The following is a 20,951-nucleotide window of genomic DNA, read 5'->3' as shown; positions in this document are numbered from 1 at the left end:
GGACAGCTGATGAAACACGAGGAGTATTTCTGTCTATAATTGTCACGCTGGTATAAAGGATTTGGAAACAGGCGCAGGAATACACAATAGGGGTTTTTAATACACCCAAAACTAACATGTATACAAAAACACTGGGCTGTACCCAAACACAAGAGCGAGGGTAAACCTTGTTGAACGACCTGGGATACCCATAATACACAATATATAAAGCACGCAGCATAATAGCTGCACCAATGCATAATAGCTGCACCAACGCATAGGTACTCTCACGACCAAAGGACATGGGAACAATAACCGACAAAGACAAGAGGGCACATATATAACATACTAATCATTGGAAATAGGAACCAGGTGTGTGTAATCAGACAAGACAGTCCGGGGTTGATGATAATGAATCCCGTTCAGTGAAGCCTAGAAAGCCAGTGACGTAGACCTCCGGGAACTGGTGAACAGAATGAGCAACCGTACCGGAGGGATCCGTGACAATAGCATTATCCCATTCTTCTCTGCGGATCCTCACAAGCTCTGTCAGGTTGGATGGGGAGCATCGCTGGACAGCTATTTTCAGGTCTGTCCAAACATGTTAGATTGGGTTCAGAGACAGAGACTTGTCCCGAAGCCACTCCTGCGTTGTCTTGGCTGTGTCCTTAGGTTCGTTGTCTTGTTGGAAGGTGAACCTTCGCCTCAGTCTGAGGTCCTGAGGTTTTCATCAAGCTTTGCTCTGTTCATTATTCCCTCGATCCTGACTAGTCTCCCAGTCCCTGCCTCTAAAAAACATCCCCAAAGCATGATGCTGCCACCACCATGCTTAACCGTAGGGATGGTGCCAGGTTTCTTCCAGACGTGACGCTTGGCATTCAGACCAAAGAATTCAATCTTGGTTTCATCAGACTAGAGAAACTTGATTCTTATAGTCTGAGAGTCTTTAGGGAACTTTTGGTAAACTCTAAGTGGGCTGTCATGTGCATTTTACTGAGGAGTGGCTTCAGTCTGGCCACTCTACCATAAAGGTCTGATTGGTGGAGTGCTACAGAGATGGTTGTCCTTCTGGAAGGTTCTCCCATCTCCACAGAGGACCTCTGGAGCTCTGTCAAAGTGACCCTCGGGTTCTTGTTCACCTCGTTGACCAAGGCCCTTCTCCCCTGATTGTTCAGTTTGGCTGGACTGCCAGCCCTGGGATGAGTCTTGGTGGTTCAAAATGTCTTCCATTTAGGAATGATGGAGGTCACTGTGTTCTTGGGGACCTTCAATGCTGCAGCAATGTTTCGGTACCCTTCCCCAGATCTGTGCCTTGACACAATCCTGCCTCGGAGCTCTACGGACAATTCTTACGACCTCATGGCTTGGTTTTTGCTCTGACGCACTGTCAACTATGGGATCTTAAATAGACAGGTGTGTGCCTTTCCAGTGCATGTTCAATCAATTGAATTTACCACAGGTGAACTCCAATTTGTTTTAATTTTTTTTTTATTTTACCTTATTTTACCAACCAATCAAGTTGTAGAAACATTTAAGGGATGATCAATGGAAGCTAAATTTGGAGCAAAGTGTGTAAATACGTATGTAAATAACCTATCTGTTTTTTTTATACATTTGCAAAAATATCTACAAAACTATTTTCTCTTTGGTATTGTGTGCTGATTGTTGAGGGAAAACATTTATTCAATCTATTGTAGAATAAGGGTGTTATGTAACAAAATGTGGAAAAAGTGAAGGGGTCTGAATACTTTCCGAATGCACCGCATCTACACATATGGCAGTGTCGGTGGCGACCTGTCATTCAGGACAGGTGGGGTCTTGCCTGTTTTGCATGTTATTTTGGCATTAATACGTGTCACATATCAGTTTGCAAACTATGTAAAAAATATATATAATTGAGTTAATAAAGCCACATACAAAGATGGTCTCTTTTTTGTTTTCATGAGTAAGGCAGCTCCAAAGTGCAGGTGTTTCAGCCTAGCTCAGTGTTTTCTGTGGTGGTGGGGCAAGCCTGCAGAAAATAGAAGCATTGTGCCTGATTGGCTCAGTTTTCTGTCACTCATGGGAACTCATGGGGACACTAAGTTGCAGGCCAAGTCTAAGTCCTTAGTAAGTGTAGACATTGAACATTTCAGCCCTTTGGTTCCTGTCATATAGTTATATTATAAGTGTCCTTCCAAGAAGGCTCAAGGTCCATTGGCCACAGATAAAATTATTTCAAATCACCTTATATGTACAGTAGCTTTGATTGGACTGATCATGTCAACATCTTACTTTCAAAATCTTTGCTAACAGTCATCATCATGAATCAAGTGGACAATCTACTGGCAAATCCTATTTAATCCTTGTCATTTGAAGAGAAATAATGAAGATAAATTTTAGATAAAACGTATCAGTGCTCATCAGCCATTGGACATGGACCCATTACACAACAAGGTGGAAATCGCTAATTCAACAAGGAATCAGTGGCTAACTGCAAGCACTGCAAAGCAATCACTAGCCTGCTATTCAGTGGAGTGGCTGTGTTTTCCCCCCCCCCTGAGTTCCCACCATAAATACAGAGAATGCCAGACTTTGATGACAAAGTTTGATGACAAAATTTGCCAGCAAAGGACCGCCTCGCCATCTTCCTGTTTAAAACCTCTACGGGATCGATGTCCCTATTACGGGACTGTTGAGTTAACATGCACTAATGTGATTAGCATGACAGTTGTAAGTAACAGCCAACTTTCCAGGACATAGTCATGTCTTATATGGGCAGAAAGTTGACTTTTTTGTGAATATAACTGCACTGTCCAATTTACAGTAGCTATTACAGGGAAAAAATACCATACTATTGTTTGAGGAGAGTGCACAACAACAAAAAACAACTGGTTTGTTACATTCACCTCCGAAGGTAAATCATGTACGTACATTCAGTCATCTTGCTCTGATTTGTCATCATGAGGGTCCCAGAGATAAAAATGTAGTATAGTTTTGTTTGATAAAATCCATTTTTATATTCAAATGTAGGAACTGGGTTCTACAGTTTGAACCGCTGCTGTCTCTGGCTCCCCACCAACCCCGCCCGGCCATCTAGATGTGTGAAAGTGAGTGTATATGTCAAGGCTCAGGAGAAAATGTATATTGACCAATTTGGCACATTTGGGCAGACTTGACACAAAATATTGTCCAGTATTACAATGCTTCACTGGATCAATCTGAAACTTTGTGTGCGCACTGCTGCCATCTAGTGGCCAAAATCTGCAATATTATATTATGGCCTTTCTCTTGCATTTCAAAGATGATGGCGAAAAAAAATGCAGGTTTTTATGTTTGTATTATCTTTTACCAGATCTAATGTGTTATATTCTCCTACACGAATTTCACATTTCCACAAACTTCAAAGTGTTTCCTTTCAAATGGAATCAATAATATGCATATCATTGCTTCAGGTCCTGAGCTACAGGCAGTAAGATTTGAGAATGTCATTTTAGGCAAAAATTAAAGAAACGTTACGATCCTTAAAAAATGTATTGTATGCTGCTGCATAAATGATGTAATATGCCAGGGCGATATGTATTTGATATGTATACGATATGTATAAGAAAGTAATACTAAGTGTATGTTGTGTTGTATGCTGTTAGTAGCCATGTGCCTCACACTAATAATTTGGTCTATTTTCACCAATGCGGTATTGTAAACACATCGTTCATGGCCGGTGTGTGATTGTTTGCAGACTTTCTTTTGTACAGCTTTGACAGTCCTACTGATAGTAGTGGTGGCGCTTGGCTTGCATGTGCAAATTCAGCACACACAACATTCTATAATAGAATTGTGTTATTTGACGTGTCAAAATAAAAGCTTATTTAATGAGTCAAATAGTGTTATTTGACGTGTATCTTTTTTGACATCCAAATACCCAAACAGCGTTCAATGTGCCTCACCCAAATCATTTGGTCTTTTTTCACCTCTTAAGTTCACCTACTGTTCCAACTTGGTGGTGCACATGTAGCCTATAACCTGTTTTAGAGATATGTAGTCATCCAATATTGTAAGAGCTTTCATTGGCTGCTTATTTGCCCCCTTTATTTATCCTATGGTTCTGACTTGGTGTACAGGGAGAACACTGTAATTATGGCCCATGATCTGAATTCTGTTGCTGTACATTTCAAAAGTGCTGAACAAATAGTTATATTGACTACGTCCGTCGTCACGCTCGCATGTAATGTCTTAATCGAAATTACGGAATTTCTCTTATCCCTTATGCCATAGCATGTACATCTTAATTGTCATTAGAAACCACATTTATTTAAGCAAGTCAGCCATATCAGCTATGTTTTTTTTAAAGCGGGAAACGAGGCTGAATGAACTGTTTCGCTGTCAGACAGGGCTCTGCTGATAACCAGGTGTAGCAGTGGTAAGGTGTTGGGACTGCTATTGGGACTCTGCTGTTAGGACAGCTTAATGTAGGCCCTAACAGCCATTAATGTATTGTTTAGTACTGTGTTGTGTAGTGGCTTTGCTGGCATGCATCCCACTTTTTTTGTGTTGCCCCACCAAGATTTACATGCTAAAATCGCCACTGGTCAGTGTCATGCATGTGTGTTTGTGTTTTGTGTGCACTATGATTGTACCCATATGTGTGCTCCTGTGTTAGGGGATTACAAAACCCACATGCTCCCCCTAAGCACACCAGCAAACATTTCTCAAGGTTCAAGGTTATTACGATGGCAACTGACACTCAGTGAGTAAGCACTTTTTTATAGGGCAACAACATGGTACTTCAAAACCCCAAAACATGCCATCTTCATCGCTGACATGCCCTCATAGTGTGACTGCTGATGGTTCAAGCGAACTGCGTCACCTTCAGTTTAGGCCGATATGTTTATTTATAAGTGATGAGGCAAGCGCACTTTCTGCGTCTATCCTGGGTCATGCGATCCTCACAATTTGGATCCATAAATGAATGGTGTGGTCTCGCCCGCCACACCATGCAAGCCCGATCCCTGATTGGTTATGAATAAACATTGCCAGAGTATATATATTGTGGTAGGCGTCACAGTTCCAAGAAACGAGAACACTGAAACTTCCAAGTTTCCAACAAAGCAAATACATTAATTCGTGTCCCAGTATTTATTCTTTATTAGCCTATCACAGCACGAGAATGAGGGCACAAATCCAAAAGGTACCACAGATAGTAGAATTGTTAAAAAAGAAAACGGTTGGTTTGCAGCACTTCAAGCCAACATCTTCAGTGTGCGTCCTGGACCCGAAGGATGCTACATTGGTTGCGCCTTGTCGACACAGTCTTCCCTCGCCGACTCAGAGCCTGGACTCGATACCTGGACCCACCAACTGGCCCTTATTTGGCAGTTTGATAGAACTACTACTCAAAGGAGGGCTGCAAAGACAACACAATGCATTGGTAAATTATAACAAAAAAAAATTATAACGAGAAGAATAATACGATGAAGAATAAAAACTAAAAACAATTCGACAGATGTTTTATTTTATTTTATTTTAATAAAGAATTAAGTTGTTTTATTTGTGGATTAAATGTTTTGCGTCTGATATTTCTTCCTTTTAGATTAATTACCATAAGAAATTCGGAAAGATTTTCCGGATGAAACTCGGCTCCTTTGAATCGGTCCATATTGGCGCACCTTGCTTAGTGGAGGCACTCTACAGAAAGGAGAGCGCTTACCCACAGCGTCTGGAGATCAAACCCTGGAAAGCATACCGAGACTTAAGAGACGAGGCATATGGACTTCTTATTCTGTAATTGGCACTTTTCAGTATTCCTATGATATCGTGCTATTTGCTCAACCGAAATACACAGGTAATCTATTTTAACAGGCGTAGCCTACTAATTAATATATTTCCTGATGATTTTCAGGGAAGGGGAAGACTGGCAAAGGGTGAGAAGCACGTTTCAGCAGAAATTGATGAAACCCACAGAAGTCGCGAAACTTGATGGAAAAATAAACCAGGTTTGTAAGATAATTTATCTGCGTTAAAACTGCACATTTCAATGTGAATTTGATCAAATAATGACTTTTCATTGTCTCCAAAATGTAGGTGTTGGCCGATTTCGTTAGTAGAATTGGGCAAGTGACTGACAATGGACAATTTGTGGACTTGTACTTCGAATTGAATAAATGGTCAATGGAGAGTAAGTAGCCTATTGTTTATAATATAAATAACATATTTGTGACTAGATATACATATTTACAATAAAGATGGTTGCTTATATGTAATGTGGATGTATTAAATCATTTGAATTATTCTAATGATAATTTAATTGTTTTAAAAACAAAATTAAGTAATAGTCTTATTAGAATGAATGGACATTATAATTGATTTGCTACTGAGGAAGTTAAATCAATAACACATGAATGCATGTTGTTGCTCAATTAATGTTTTCAATGTTTTATTTATTATCTAATTACAGCCATTTGCTTAGTGCTCTACGACAAACGCTTCGGACTTCTGCATGACAATGTCAACGAGGAGGCTATGACCTTTATCACATCCATAAAGACGGTAAGTGGTCATTGATTTACAGATCCAGTTACTATCTGCATGTAGTGATACAGGTATTGTGGGTGCAGCTGAAAACCCCTGGCTTGGGGATGATCTTAGTGATCTTTTTGTGACAGAGCTATACTGCGATATCGCTCTGAGCCTATAGATAGAGTGCAGTTCACTTTAGTGAGTGGGCTAATCACCACTGCTACAATTACTGATGAATCAGTAGACTATCTGAAACTGGTCTCTGGGCAGGCAGGAATTTACCGGGGCAAACTAATATCTTCAGCAGCCAGAAGAGATGCATGTATTTACAACATCTTTTAAACAACATTTTGTTATAGTAACCATGGTGCAATAAGTTGATATTGAAACACCGGAGGTAGACTTTGAAAATAACTGGTTGCAACTATAAATTGTTACATTGTCATGTACTGTATGTCTTTATTTGATTGTTACATTGAAAGTCTCTCTCTCTATGTGAATGTGTAGATGATGAGCACATTTGGCGCCATGATGGTCACGCCAGTGGAGCTCCACAAAAAACTGAACACCAAAACATGGCAGGACCACACCACGGCATGGGACCGTATATTCAGTACAGGTAAAAACTCCTCCTACAATACCCCCGACTCTCGGTCCCCTCCCCATCCCTCTAAAGAAACCTCCCCTCCATGTCCACTCTCTCACCCTAAAACCTCAATGCCCCCTGATCTCGCTCCCAACCACCGCTAAAGCAACCACATCGCACCCAAACACCGCTAAAGCACCCCCCCTAGTCACTTCCAACTGCCCTCCTTCTAAGTGACCTCCTCTCCATGTCCTCTCTCCCTCTGATGAAACCTCAATGCCTGCCACGTTCACTTCCAACCCTTCTCTTGACACCCCCCAATCCTTCCACCCGGAGCGTGTCCAGATGACGTATTACCCAAGAACCGCTTTGAGCACATTTTCAGTCAGGTGATAGGAGACAGAGAGATATGAACCGGGTGCCTCTGCGATCAGTGGTGGAAAAAAGTACCCAATTGTGATATTTGAGTAAAAGTATAGATACCTTAATAGAAAACTACTCAAGTAAAAGTCACCCAGCAATATACTATTTGAGTAAAAGTCTAAAAGTATTTGGTTCTAAATATGCTTAAGTATCAAAGTAAATGTAATTGCTAAAATATACTTAAGTATCAAAATGTAAAAGTAAAAGTAATTTCAAATTCCTTATATTAAGCAAAGCAGACTGCACCATTTTCTTGTTTTTATTTTGTACAAATAGCCAGGGCACACTCCAACACTCAGACATAATTGACAAATTATGCATTTGTGTTTAGTGAGTCTGCCAGATCAGAGGCAGTAGAGATGCATTGGACCATTTTCCTGTCCTGCTAAGTGTTCGAAATGTAACCAGTACTTTTGGGTGTCACGGAAAATGTATGGAGTAAAAGGTACATTTTTTTTATTTATGAATACACTGAAGTAAAAGTTGTCAAATATAAATGATAAAGTACCAATACCCCAACAATTACTTTAGTAGTGTTTGAGCATGTTTACTTAAGTACTTTACACCACTGTCTGCGATCCATGCACTTGGCTCACCCCCTCTTACACAACACAATCAGAGTTGTAGTAAACCGGATGACCTAAGGGGGAGAACACTGCCAAATATTTGTAGTAGCGGGAACAGGGATGGAGGGTAGGAGGAGACGTGGGAGTGGAATGTTGGCTCAGGGCCTTGCTACGGATCGTTTGTTGTGCTGCTTGCTTTTGCACCCTCTGTCCACCCTCTCTTACACACACATATATACACAGGTGCGGGGGGGGGGGCTCTATTTTTGTGTGTGTGTGTGTGTGTGTGTGTGTGTGTGTGTGTGTGTGTGTGTGTGACTTTAAGGCCTAATTGTCAAGACATGTCATTGGGAAAAGGAAAAACACAACCTGTCCTGATGTTTTCATCTGATTGTCAAACAAATCACTTAAAAAAGTAGGCTACCTACACACGTTCAGTCCACCCAAATAATTCCTGCATCCAATCAAAAACACAAAGTGTAATGACATTTGGCGATCGTCATTAGAACTTCACTCTTGTAGCCTGGATTAATCGATACTCCTTGCTGACAAAACAACCTTCTTGTAAAAAGAAAAGTCGGGACACATGAAAAGGGACTGAAATACAGGACTGTCACGGGATGACAAGTGCAGTCACAATGGGATTTTTCTTTTTAAACCACAGAGGTGGGCTGTATCGCATTAGTGGATACTCACACTGCTCTCAGGGCAGGTCCGCCAGTTTTGACTTGCAGAAGTGACTTTTCATAGCAGGTTAAGAGTACTTACATAGCAGGTTAGGATAGTTAACATGACAGGTTAGGAGAATTAACGTAGCAGAATTCTGTTAGCAGAATTAGGTTAAGGTTAGAAAAAAAGGTTAGGGTTAGGTAAAATCCTAAAATTGTCCCCGATGCCAAATCGAACATATCTAGCTACAACCAGGCCTGCCCTGGGAACAGTCTTGGGTTCCACTGATTTGGAAAAAGCTTTTACCATTGTAGCAGTTCAAAATAGCATTTCAAATAAAAAGGAGAATGGTTAAATTAGCATTATTTTGATTTTTGTTGCATTTAAGTGGGCTCAACTCTTATTCCCCTCCTATACGTCATTGTAATTAAGAATTTGTTCTTAAGTGACTTGCCTAGTTAAATAAAGGTTACATAAATAAAAATGATAAACAGTGGCCGTGTATGTTGTCCTCGTGGCCAGGTTCAGTAGATAAAAGATGATTGAGGGCTTTTGAAAGTAGCGATAGGGAGTGGAAGTGAGGGCATTTTATGGCTTGTTAAATATCGTTTACTTGTTTGTAGAAGTTTACAATTATCATTGTTTATGACTGGTTACAGCTTTTCACAAATAGAATCCATGTTTTGGTGAATAAAGTTGACCATTTAGAATGGCTTTAAAAATGGACTATATGCAGTCATTGTTACCTAGCTTTAAAAAAGATATCTTTCAGTTAATTATTTCGCGTTTGTCTCTTGTTGTTGTCCGCAGCCAAAGTCTACATAGACAAGAAGATAAAGCGCCATGCAGGGGCAACAGGGCCCAGTGATGACTTCCTTTGTGACATCTACCGCCACAGTCACCTGTCCAAGAAAGAGCTGTACGCCGCCATCACAGAGCTCCAGATCGGAGGAGTGGAGACGGTAAGGATCAGTTGACAAATGTAACAGAGATGGTTCGGTGAACCACACTTGCATGATGAGTATCCTTGCTAATAATTTAGCGTCACAACACTGAAGTGTGATAGTCCTCAAATTTTTCCGGTGAACTGTGATGAGTTTCATTGCTTGTCACCTGAAGACTTGCTTAATGCCTAGGTTTTAGCTTAGCGGGACCCGGATTTGAATCTCGGTCGTACAAACAAGAACAGGGACAGATTTATCATTCACTTGCACCAGAGCCTATTTTGCTCTTCTATTTTCTGAAAAATAAGAGGGGAAAACATGACAATCCTTTATTGTTGATGACTTTCACCTTACTTCATTTCGTGCTCCCATACATTGTTATAACTAATTTACTCTACGCTTGAAGTGGTATTCCCTCCCTGTGAGAGAAGAAACAAACAGGTGCAAACTGTAATAGTAGTGGTTCAAAGGCTGAGGTAATCTGGTCTGCAGTCCAGATATGACAGAAACAGCCCTTGAGGAACCCCTCACATTCCTCAGCTCCATCTACTGTAGGACCCCTCTATGGAATGCAGTATATAGTATCTCTCTGAATGAGTCTGACATCTCTCTCTCTCTCTCTCTCTCTCTCTCTCTCTCTCTCTCTGTTGATGTTTTCTAGACTGCCAACAGCATGCTGTGGGCTATTTTCAACCTCTCCCGTAACCCCTGCGTTCAGAAGAAGCTGCTCCAAGAAATCAGAGAGGTTCTGCCTGCTAGTCAGACTCCCAGTGCCAAGCACCTCCAGAGAATGCCCTACATCAAGGCCTGCCTCAAAGAATCCATGAGGTACAGTAAGACATTCCACTGGGATGTGACGCAAAAACAATAACACTGCAGTCATCGTGTACTGTATGTCATTCAAACCGGTACACAAGTCGAAAACAAATTAGTTGAGGCATGGGCGCTTGACTTTGTCTGAAAGTGGGTGCGCAAAAAAAACTATAATCATTTTGAATGAAACACAAAAATAAATAAAACATTGGTTGTTGCAATTTTTAAACCATTTCCTGCAATTCTGCACTGTTTCTTCACAGGGGGAATCCATATAAAATATATTGAACTTGAGTACTTTTTATCATAACCATGACAGATAACAGATCCTAATTTCTAAATTACACAATATATATTCAGTCAATAAAAAAACAAGTGCCATTTAAGACTGATTTATTGAAACCACAAAGTCAACTAGTTATATTATATTGTGGAACACAATCTTCAAAAAGGCAAGTAACCTCAGCAGTGGAGCTTGCTTGTAGAAGCTTATTACTGTGCAATGGCATAGCCTTGTTTTGTTAATTTAGCAGACAATACACTTTTATTTCCCAAGCGCTTATCACAGTCAACACACACCTAATTTATAGTAAAACAAACTATGTGATATATCAGAATAAAATAGAACAGAACATTTTTTCAAATGAAAAAAATTGGCAGTGTGAAGTGATGCGCATATCGCGTCGAGAAAAGTTATTCTCAAAGAGTGATCATTTGAAACGGGGCTCAATTTGGCGAGTTGAAAGAAAAACATTTTAGGGTTAATCGGTCTTCCTTTTTAATATACAGACATTTCAATTAACAAGTGTTTTTTGTAGTTTAATGCAGAAACTCACACAGATAATGTCTATGAATTTTGACAAATTAGCTATTTTCCTTTCAAATTGCCTTTTAAAAAAGGTTTGAGTATGTTTAACTGATCCTAAATAGCTTACACGTACATGTATCCTCCTGCTTCAAGACTATATTTCCAAACACTTTTTTCAAATTCCTGCAGGTTATCGCCGTCAGTTCCCTTCACGAGTCGGACCTTAGACAAAGACACTGTGTTGGGGGATTACTCCATTCCCAAGGGGGTAAATGGATTACTTCGTTTTCCATCATTTAAGAGCTCATGTTGGGGCGATTACAGTCTCGGCTCATTCAACATTTGATTTGATTGATTTTTATTTTTCATTTGCAGACAGTGTTGATGATCAACAGCCATGCTCAGGGTGCCAATGAGGAATACTTCCACGACAGCAGCCGGTTTAAACCAGAGCGTTGGCTAAAAGAGAGCAGTACCATCAACCCCTTTGCCCATGTGCCGTTTGGTGTTGGGAAGAGGATGTGTATTGGGCGGCGTCTGGCAGAGCTACAGCTGCAGTTGGCACTCTGCTGGGTAAGAACAACCTCCTGTGCCCCCAAAGTGGCCACCAAGTTGCCAACATTGTAGTATTACCGCAGGTTGGGCTTAACACCTGTGGGCGATATGCAGTATATTACTCCGTCTTCCTGCGTCAGGTTTCGATGTGTACAGTCCCTTTTCACATACGTTGTGTTCTAGCCTGAATTGAAAATGGATTCAATTGATATTTTGTGTCACTAGCCAACATACAATACCCCAATAATTATGTTTTTAGAAATTGTTACAAATGAATTAAAAATAAAAATCTGAAATGCCTCAATAAGTTTTCAACCCCTTTATGGCAAGCTTAAATAAGTTCAGGAGTAAACCTCTGCTTAACAAGTCACATAATAAGTTGAATGGACTCACTCTGTGTGCAATCATAGTGTTGAACATAATTTTTTTATGACTACCTCATCTGACTACCACATCCTGTTTGCAAAAAGGCACTAAAGTAAAACTGCAAAACGTGACAAAGATATTAACTTTATGTCCTGAATACAAAGCATTATGTTTGGCATAAATCCAACACCACTGAGTAACACTCTTCATATTTTCAAGCATGGTGGTGACTGCGTCATGTTATGAGTATGCTTGCTATCGGCATGGACTAGAGAGTTGTTTTAGGATAAAAGTAACAGAATAGAGCTAGGCACAGGTAAAAACCTAGAGAAAAACCTGGTTCAGTGTTCTTTCTAACAGACACAGGGAGACAAATTCACCTTTCAGCAGAACAATAACTTAAAACATATAAGGACAAATATACATTGGAGTTGCTTACGAAGATGACATTGAATGTTCTTAAGTGGCCTAGTGACAGTTTTGAGTTAAACCGGCTTGAAAATCTATGGCAAGACTTGAAAATGGCTGTCTAGCAATGATCAACAACCAACTTGACAGAGCTTGAATAATTTTCTAAATAACAATGTGCAAATATTGTACAATACTGGTGTGCAAAACTTGTAGAGACTTACCCAGAAAGACTCACAGCTGTAATTGCTGCCAATGGTGATTCTAACATGTAAACATGTATTGACTTAGGGGTGTGAATACTTATGTAAATGAGATATTTCTGTATTTAATTTTCAATATTTTTGCAAAAATGTCTAAAAACATGTTTTCACTTTGTCATTATATTCATATTGAATTCAGGCTGTAACACAACAAAATGTGAAACAAGTCAAGGGGTATGAATACTTTCTGAAGGCACTGTATAACTTTAAGTTCCAAGAAGACTTTGTCCTGCAATGTGTGTTAACCTTGAAAAATTGTTTTATGTCACCATGTGAGTCTTACCTCAATTGATACTGGTTGTCCTTTTACATGCCCTTCATAATCTAATGATTGCTCCTTTTTCCCCTCTTTCTATCAGGTCATCAGAGATTATGAAATTGTGGCGACAGATAGTGAACCAGTTGAAACTATCCATTCGGGGACGCTTGTTCCCAACCGTGAACTCCCTGTGGCTTTCATTAGACGATGAGGTAAGAATAACATTCACCCTTGAATATACCTCAAAATCATACATATACTGAAACTTACAGCCTTCGGAAAGTATTCAGACCCCTCGACTTTTCCACATTTTGTTACCTTAGTCTTATTCTAAAATGGAATACATGTTTTTAATAATAATCAGAAATCTACACACACTACCCCATAATGACAAAGCAAAAACAGGTTTTTAGACATTTTTGCAAATATATTCAAAATAAAAAACAGAAATACCTTATTTACGTAAGTATTCAGACACTTTGCTATGAGACTCAAAATTAAGCTCAGGCGAATCGTGTTTCCATTGATCATCCTTAAGATGTTTCTACAACTTGATTGGAGACCACCTGTGGTCAATTCAATTGATTGGACATCATTTGAAAGGCACACACCTGTCTATATAAGGCTCCACAGTTGACAGTCCATGTCAGAGCAAAAACCAAGCCATGAGGTCGAAGGAATTGTCCGTAGAGCTCCAAGACAGGATTGTGTCGAAGGCACAGATCTGTGGAAGGGTACCAAAATATTTCTGCAGTATTGAAGGTCCCCAAGAACACATTGGTCTACATCATTCTTAAATGGAAGATGTTTGGGACGACCAAGACTCTTCCTAGAGCTGGCCGCCAGGCCAAACTGAGCAACCGGGGGAGAAGGACCTTGGTCAGGGAGGTGACCAAGAACCTGATGGTCACTCTGACAGAGCTCTAGAGTTCCTCTGTGGAGATGGGAGAACCTTCCAGAAGTACAACCATCTCTGTAGCACTCCACCAATTATGGTAGAGTGGCCAGACGGAAGCCACTCCTCAGTAAAATGCACATGACAGCCCATTTGGAATTGCTAAAAAGGCACCTAAAGACTCTCAGACCATGAGAAACAAGATTCTCTGGTCTGGTGAAACCAAGATTGAACTCTTTGACCTGAATGCCGAGCGTCGCATCTGGAGGAAACCTGGCACCATCCCTACGGTGAAGAATGGTGGTGGCAGTATCTTGCTGTGGGGATGTTTATTAGCGGCGGGGACTGGGAGACTAGTCAGAATCGAGACAAAGATGAACGGAGCAAAGTATAGTGAGATCCTTGATGAAAACATGCTCCAGAGCGCACAGGACCTCAGACTGGGGTGAAGGTTCACATTTCAACAGGACAATAACAATAAGCACACAGTCATGAACACAGGAGTGGCTTCGGGAAAAGTCTTTGAATGTCCTTGAGTGGCCCAGCCAGAGCCCGGACATGAACCTGGAAAGACCTGAAAATATCTGTGCTGCAACGCTCCCCAACCAACCTGACAAAGGTTGAGCGGATCTGCAGAGAGGAATGAGAGAAACTCCCCAAATATTAATGTGCCAAGCTTGTAGTGTCATACCCAAGAAAACTCAAGGCTGTAACCGCTGCCAAAGGTGCTTCAACAAAATATTGAGTAAATGGTTTGAACACTTTTGTAAATGTGATATTTGAGTTGTTTTTTTGTATATTTTTTAAAATGTCCAAAAACCTGTTTCTGCTTTGTCATTATGGGGTATTGTGAGTAGATTGATGGGGGGAATAAAAAAAATATATATTTTAGAACAAGGCTGTAACATAATTTTTTGGGGGGAAAAGTCAAGGGTCTGAATACCTTCCGAATGCACTGTAAATCAGAGTAAAGACAATATATACAGTACCAGTAAAAAATGTGGACACACCTACTTTCTTTATTTTTACTATTTTCTACATTGTAGAATAATAGTGAAGACATCAAAACTATAAAATAACACATATGGAATCATGTAGTAACCAAAAAATTTTTAATCAAAATATATTTTATATTTGAGATTCTTCACATTTGCCTTGATGACAGCTTTGCACACTCTTGGCATTCTCTCAACCAGCTTCATGAGGTAGTCACCTGGAATGCATTTCAATTAACAGCTGTGCCTTGTTAAAGTGAATTTGTGGAATTTCTTTCCTTCTTAATGTGTTTGAACCAATCAGTTGTGGTGTGACAAGGTAGTGGTGGTATACAGACGATAGCCCTATTTGGTAAAAGACCAAGTCCATATAATGGCAAGAACAGCTCAAATAAAAAAAGAGAAATGACAGTCCATCATTACTTTAAGACATGAAGTTCAGTCAATCTGGAACGTTTCAAGAACTTTGAAAGTTTCTTCAAGTGCAGTCGCAAAAACCATCAAGCGCTATGATGAAACTGGCTCTCATGAGGACCGCCACAGGAAAGGAAGACCCAGAGTTACTTCTGCTGCAGAGGATTACTTCATTAGAGTTACCAGCCTTAGAAATTTCTGCCAAATAAATGCTTTACAGAGTTCAAGTAACAGGTCTCAACATCAACTGTTCAGAGGAGACTGCGTGAATCAGGCCTTCATTGTCGAATTTCTGCAAAGAAACCACTACTAAAGGACACCAATAATAAGAAGAGACTTGGTTGGGCCAAGACACATGAGCATCGGTTTTGATGTCTTCACTATTATTCTACATTGTAGAAAAGAGGAAAAATAAAGAGAAACCCTTTAATGAGTAGGTGTGTCCAAACTTTTGACTGGTACTGTATATTGTATAAATAGATATATATCTCATATCTCAAATTAATATAACACACACACAATTGTGGAATAGACACCAGCTAGAATGCGGTTTTAACCAATCAGCATTCAGGATTAGGCGCACCCGTTGTATAAACACACAATATAGAACTATAAAAAGGTACATTCAACTCCACAAAAATAAGAAAACATATATTATATTGTGAAATGTTATATTTGATTCCATGTGTTATTTTCTCCAAAACAGGCTTCAAACACAGATCATTTGGACCTGACTACAGAAAAATAATAGTTCTAGACCTGAATGTCCAGAGAGACTCCCTTTATTGCTGCTCTGTAAATAACAAAGAGAAAATATCAGATCTAAATATATTCGTATGTAATCCTGTCACATATACCTCAAACTAATATAAATGCATTTAAACTATTACCTATGAGAGTTAGCCTACTTGTTGACCAATAACTTTTAGCTTGTGTTGTAAGACAACTGCACTTTACTGCCCACTAATCTTAAACAACTGTTCTTACGTCGAAAATGTTAAATGAATGATGACTTTTGTATATGTTGTCTTTGTATGTTAAAGTATATACATTACATGTATAAAGGCTACTTGTGTATTTTTTTCCATTGTGTATGAAGTGCAATAATAGTGTCAACATGATGTACATTTAAAACATTGTAATTCTTAGAGAGAATATATTTCATCCACTTTTTCTTTTTGTTGCAGTATTTTCAATGTTTGAAATGGTAATTACTTTGCGGAATATGGTTTAAGATTAGTACAACTGTATCATAGCCACACACCAAAGCTAAGGACCTAATGATTTATGGCTTTGGTATATCATAGTAATCAAGTGCTATTTGCATGTGAAAATGTCATGGAATGCTCCATGGTAATCTTACCAGCTCTTGTGCTCAGCTCAGGGCTCCTATTCAGTCAAACCTGCATTAGCAATAGCTACTTCAACTATCCACACACCATAGTACGTCTATTCTTGCAACAAAACATATTATAGCGATAAAAGGTAATGTACACTGTCCCCCTCTGCCATTCAGTGATCTTCTACAGTTGTCTTTAATATTACAAGTAGCTGTAATGGTAATAAACAGGTATAATATGAACCTATTATAATAGACTTCATATGTCTATCTCACTGTAAATGTTAAGGATTTTTTACTAATCTGGTTTCAATCGTCTGAAATACATGATCTCCTGAAAAGTGATACTATTCTTAATTTCTGCTTTGTGAATTTAGTGTATTTGTGGGAGCATGATATAGCATTTGCATGTATCTTACTGATATATCGTCTTATAAAAAGAGAAGATAGAGGTAGGTAAAGGAATACAGGTATAAACTCCATGCCGCAAGGGGCAATGTGTGATCAAAAGTCGACAGTCTACAAACTGATATAACTCTGTGTTAGAGCCTTATTGATAAGAATAATATGAATTATATTAAATGGTTTTTCAACCAATTGGCATCCTATAGGGAGAAGGTTTCAGTCTGGAGAATATACTGCATCATAGTCAATTATATTATATTTAATTAATATTATTATTTAATTTCACACACACAAGACATTGATTTGAAATACACCGCTGGGTATTTAAGACAGTGTACTTCTGCTATCTACTGTTCCAAACATATACTTTATGGTAAAGTCGAGATGTCTTGTATCTCAATAAGGAACTTATTTGGACTGGATTACATAATAATGTAATTTCTTATTACATCATTTATGTTGACATTGTGAAAATGAATCTGCAGTAATGTTTCATTTAGCTTTCTTTCGGTATATATGGGAGCTAAAAGCTGAATTGCATGCAACGGGAAATTCAAGAAGACATAGCTAAATCAAATCAAATCGGTCACAAACACCGTGTTTAGCAGATGTTATAGCGAAATGTTTGTGTTTCTAGCTCCAACAGTGCAGTAATATCTAACAAAAGTAATATCTAACAATTTCACAGCATTTCACACAATACACAGAAATCTAAAGTAAAGGAATGGAATTGAGAATGTATAAATATTTGGATGAGCAATCAGAGTCAGAGTGGCATAGACTAAGATACAATAGAATAGTATACAGTATATACATATGAGATGAGTAATGCAAAATATATAAACATTATTTAGTTGACTAGTGTTCCATTATTAAAGTGGACAGTAATTTCAAGTCTATGTATATAGAGCAGCAGCCTCTATTGTGCTAGTGATGGCTATTTAACAGTCTGATGGCCTTGAGATAGAAGCTGTTTTTAGTCTCTCGGTCGAAGCTTTGATGCACCTGAACAGACCTCACCTTCTGGATGATAGTGGGGGTGAACAGGCAGTGGCTTGGGTGGTTGTTATCCTTGATGATCTTTTTGGCCTTGCTGTGACATTGGGTGCTGTAAGTGTCCTGGAGGGCAGGTAGTTTGCCCCCAATGATGCGTTGGGCAGACCGCACCATCCTCTGGAGAGCCCTGCGGTTGTGGTCGGTGCAGTTGCCATACCAGGCAGTGATACAGCCCGACAGGATGCTCTCAATTGTGCACCTGTAAAGATTTGTAAGAGATTTAGGTACCAAGCCACATTTCTTCAGCCTCCTGAGGTTGAAGAGGTGCTCTTGCACCTTCTCTTCTTCACCACACTGTCTGTGTAGGTGGACCATTTCAGATTGTCATAGATGTGTACGCTAAGGAACTTGAAACGTTCCACCTTCTCCACTGCGGTCGCATCGATGTGGATAGGGGGTGCTACCTCTACTGTTTCCTGAAGTCCACGATCAGCTCCTTTGTTTTGTTGATGTTGGGTGAGAGGTTATTTTCCCGGCACCCACCTCCTCCCTGTAGGCTGTCTCATCATTGTTGGTAATCAGGCCTACTACTGTTGTGTCGTCTGCAAACTTGATGATTGAGTTGGAGGCGTGTGTGGCCACGCAGTCATTGATGAACAGGGAGTACAGGAGAGGGCTTAGCACGCACCCTTGTCGAGCCCCAGGGTTGAGGATCAGTGAAGTGGAGGTGTTGTCTCCTACCTTCACCACCTGGGCGGCGGCCCATCAGGAAGTCCAGGACCCAGTTTCACAGGGCGGGGTTCAGACACAGGGCCTAGAGATTAATGAAGAGCTTGGAAGGTACTATGGTGTTGAATGCTGAGCTATAGTCAATGAACAGCATTCTTATATACAGTGAGGGAAAAAAGTATTGAATCCCCTGCTGATTTTGTATGTTTGTCCACTGACAAAGAAATGATCCGTCTTTAATTTTAATGGTAGGTTAATTTGAACAGTAAGAGACAGAATAACAACAAAAATATCCAGAAACACGTATTTATAACATTTTACATGCGTTTTTTCTGGATTTTGTTGTTGTTATTCTGTCTCTCACTGTTCAAATAAAACCTACCATTAAAATTACAGACTGATTATTTCTTTGTCAGTGGGCAAACGTACAAAATCAACAGGGAATCAAATACTTTTTTCCCTCACTGTAGGTATTCCTCTTGTCCAGATGGGATAGGGCAGTGTGCAGTGTGATAGCGATTGCATCGTCTGTGGATCTATTGGGGCGATAATTGAAGGGGCAAATTGGGGCAAAGTGAAGTGGGTGTCAGGTAAGGTACAGGTGATATGATCCCTGAGTAGTCTCTCAAAGCACTTCATGATGACAGAAGTGAGTGCAACGGGGCGATAGTAATTTAGTTCAGTTATCTTTGCCGTCTTGGGTACAGGAACAATGTTGGACATCTTGAAGCTTGTGGGAACAGCAGACTGGGATAGGGAGATATTGAAAATGTCTGTCAACACTCCAGCCAGCTGGTCTGCGCATGCTCTGAGGACATGGCTAGGAATGCCGTCTGGGCCGGCAGCTTTGCGAGGGTTAACACGCTTAAATGTCTTAAGTTGGCCATGGAGAACGAGAGCCCATAGTCCTTGGTAGCGGACCACGTTGGTGGCACTGTGTTATCCTCAAAGCGGGCGAAGAAGGTGTTTAGCTTGTTCGAAATCAAGACGTAAGTGTCCACGACGTGGCTGGTTTTCTCTTTATAGTCCGTGATTGTCTGTAGAACCTGCCACATATGTCTCGTGTCTGAGCCGTTGAATTGCGACTCCACTTTGCCTCTGTACTGACGTTTTGCTTGTTTGATTGCCTTACGGAGGGAATAACTAATGTCACGTTCTGACCTTTATTTCCTTTGTTTTGTATTTATTTAGTATGGTCAGGGAGTGAGTTGGGTGGGCAGTCTATGTTTGTTTTTCTATAATTTGGGTATTTCTATGTTTCGGCCTAGTATGGTTCTCAATCAGAGGCAGGTGTCATTAGTTGTCTCTGATTGAGAATCATACTTAGGTAGCCTGGGTTTCACTGTGTGTTTGTGGGTGATTGTTCCTGTCTTTGTGTTTGCACCAGATGGGACTGTTTTAGGTTCTCACACATTTGTTGTTTTTGTTAGTTATCTCATGTGTAGTTTCTTTATAAATTAAAGAATATGAATAACCACCACGCTGCGCTTTGGTCCGCCTCTCCTTCAGATGAAGAAAACCATTACAACTACACTGTTTGTATTCAGCCATATTCAATAAATGTGATACAGGAAAGAAAATGATGTTCTATATATCTCGTAATTATTAAATAGTAAAAATAATTATGTAGTAATGTATTAGTATTATCAGTATAATATAGTTAGTTACAGTTGAAGTCGGAAGTTTACATACACTTCAGCCAAATACATAAAAACTCAGTTTTTCACAATTCCTGACATTTAATCCTAGTAAAAATTCCCTGTTTTAGGTCAGTTAGGATCACCACTTTATTTTAACAATGTGAAATGTCAGAATAATAGTAGAGCGAACAATTTATTTCAGCTTTCATCACATTCCCAGTGGTTCTGAAGTTTACATACACTCAATTAGTATTTGGTAGTATTGCCTTGAAAATTGTTTAACTTGGGTCAACCATTTTGGGTAGCCTTCTACAAGCTTTCCACAATAATTTGGGTGAATTTTGGCCCATTCCTCCTGACAGAGCTGGTGTAACTGAGTCAGGTTTGCAGGCCTCCTTGCTCGC

General features: G+C 39.7%; 1 protein-coding gene across 1 annotated transcript; it reads left to right on the top strand.

Annotated features, from left to right (window-relative positions):
- Positions 1-4,773: 4,773 nt before the first annotated feature.
- On the top strand, positions 4,774-17,127 carry LOC109891209 (1,25-dihydroxyvitamin D(3) 24-hydroxylase, mitochondrial). The gene is made up of 12 exons (XM_020483573.2): positions 4,774-5,386; positions 5,549-5,739; positions 5,858-5,951; positions 6,040-6,133; positions 6,413-6,504; positions 6,982-7,093; positions 9,529-9,680; positions 10,324-10,490; positions 11,473-11,551; positions 11,659-11,856; positions 13,235-13,346; positions 16,145-17,127. Exons 1-11 carry the CDS (start codon positions 5,126-5,128, stop codon positions 13,343-13,345), a joined length of 1,551 nt encoding a protein of 516 aa, XP_020339162.1. The 5' UTR covers positions 4,774-5,125; the 3' UTR covers position 13,346; positions 16,145-17,127.
- Positions 17,128-20,951: the final 3,824 nt, after the last annotated feature.

This window comes from Oncorhynchus kisutch, linkage group LG1 (genome assembly GCF_002021735.2).
Source record: "Oncorhynchus kisutch isolate 150728-3 linkage group LG1, Okis_V2, whole genome shotgun sequence".
NCBI lineage: Eukaryota > Metazoa > Chordata > Actinopteri > Salmoniformes > Salmonidae > Oncorhynchus > Oncorhynchus kisutch.
Note: the sequence above shows the minus strand (reverse complement) of the source record. Positions and strands in the feature narration are given on the sequence as shown.

Excerpts from the sequence above, each read along its gene's own strand:
- LOC109891209 (XM_020483573.2), top strand. The coding sequence starts at position 5,126 with ATGAGGGCACAAATCCAAAAGGTACCACAGATAGTAGAATTGTTAAAA. Across the intron at positions 7,094-9,528 it reads GGACCGTATATTCAGTACAG|CCAAAGTCTACATAGACAAG; the intron begins GTAAAAACTCCT and ends TGTTGTCCGCAG. Across the intron at positions 10,491-11,472 it reads TGCCTCAAAGAATCCATGAG|GTTATCGCCGTCAGTTCCCT; the intron begins GTACAGTAAGAC and ends AAATTCCTGCAG.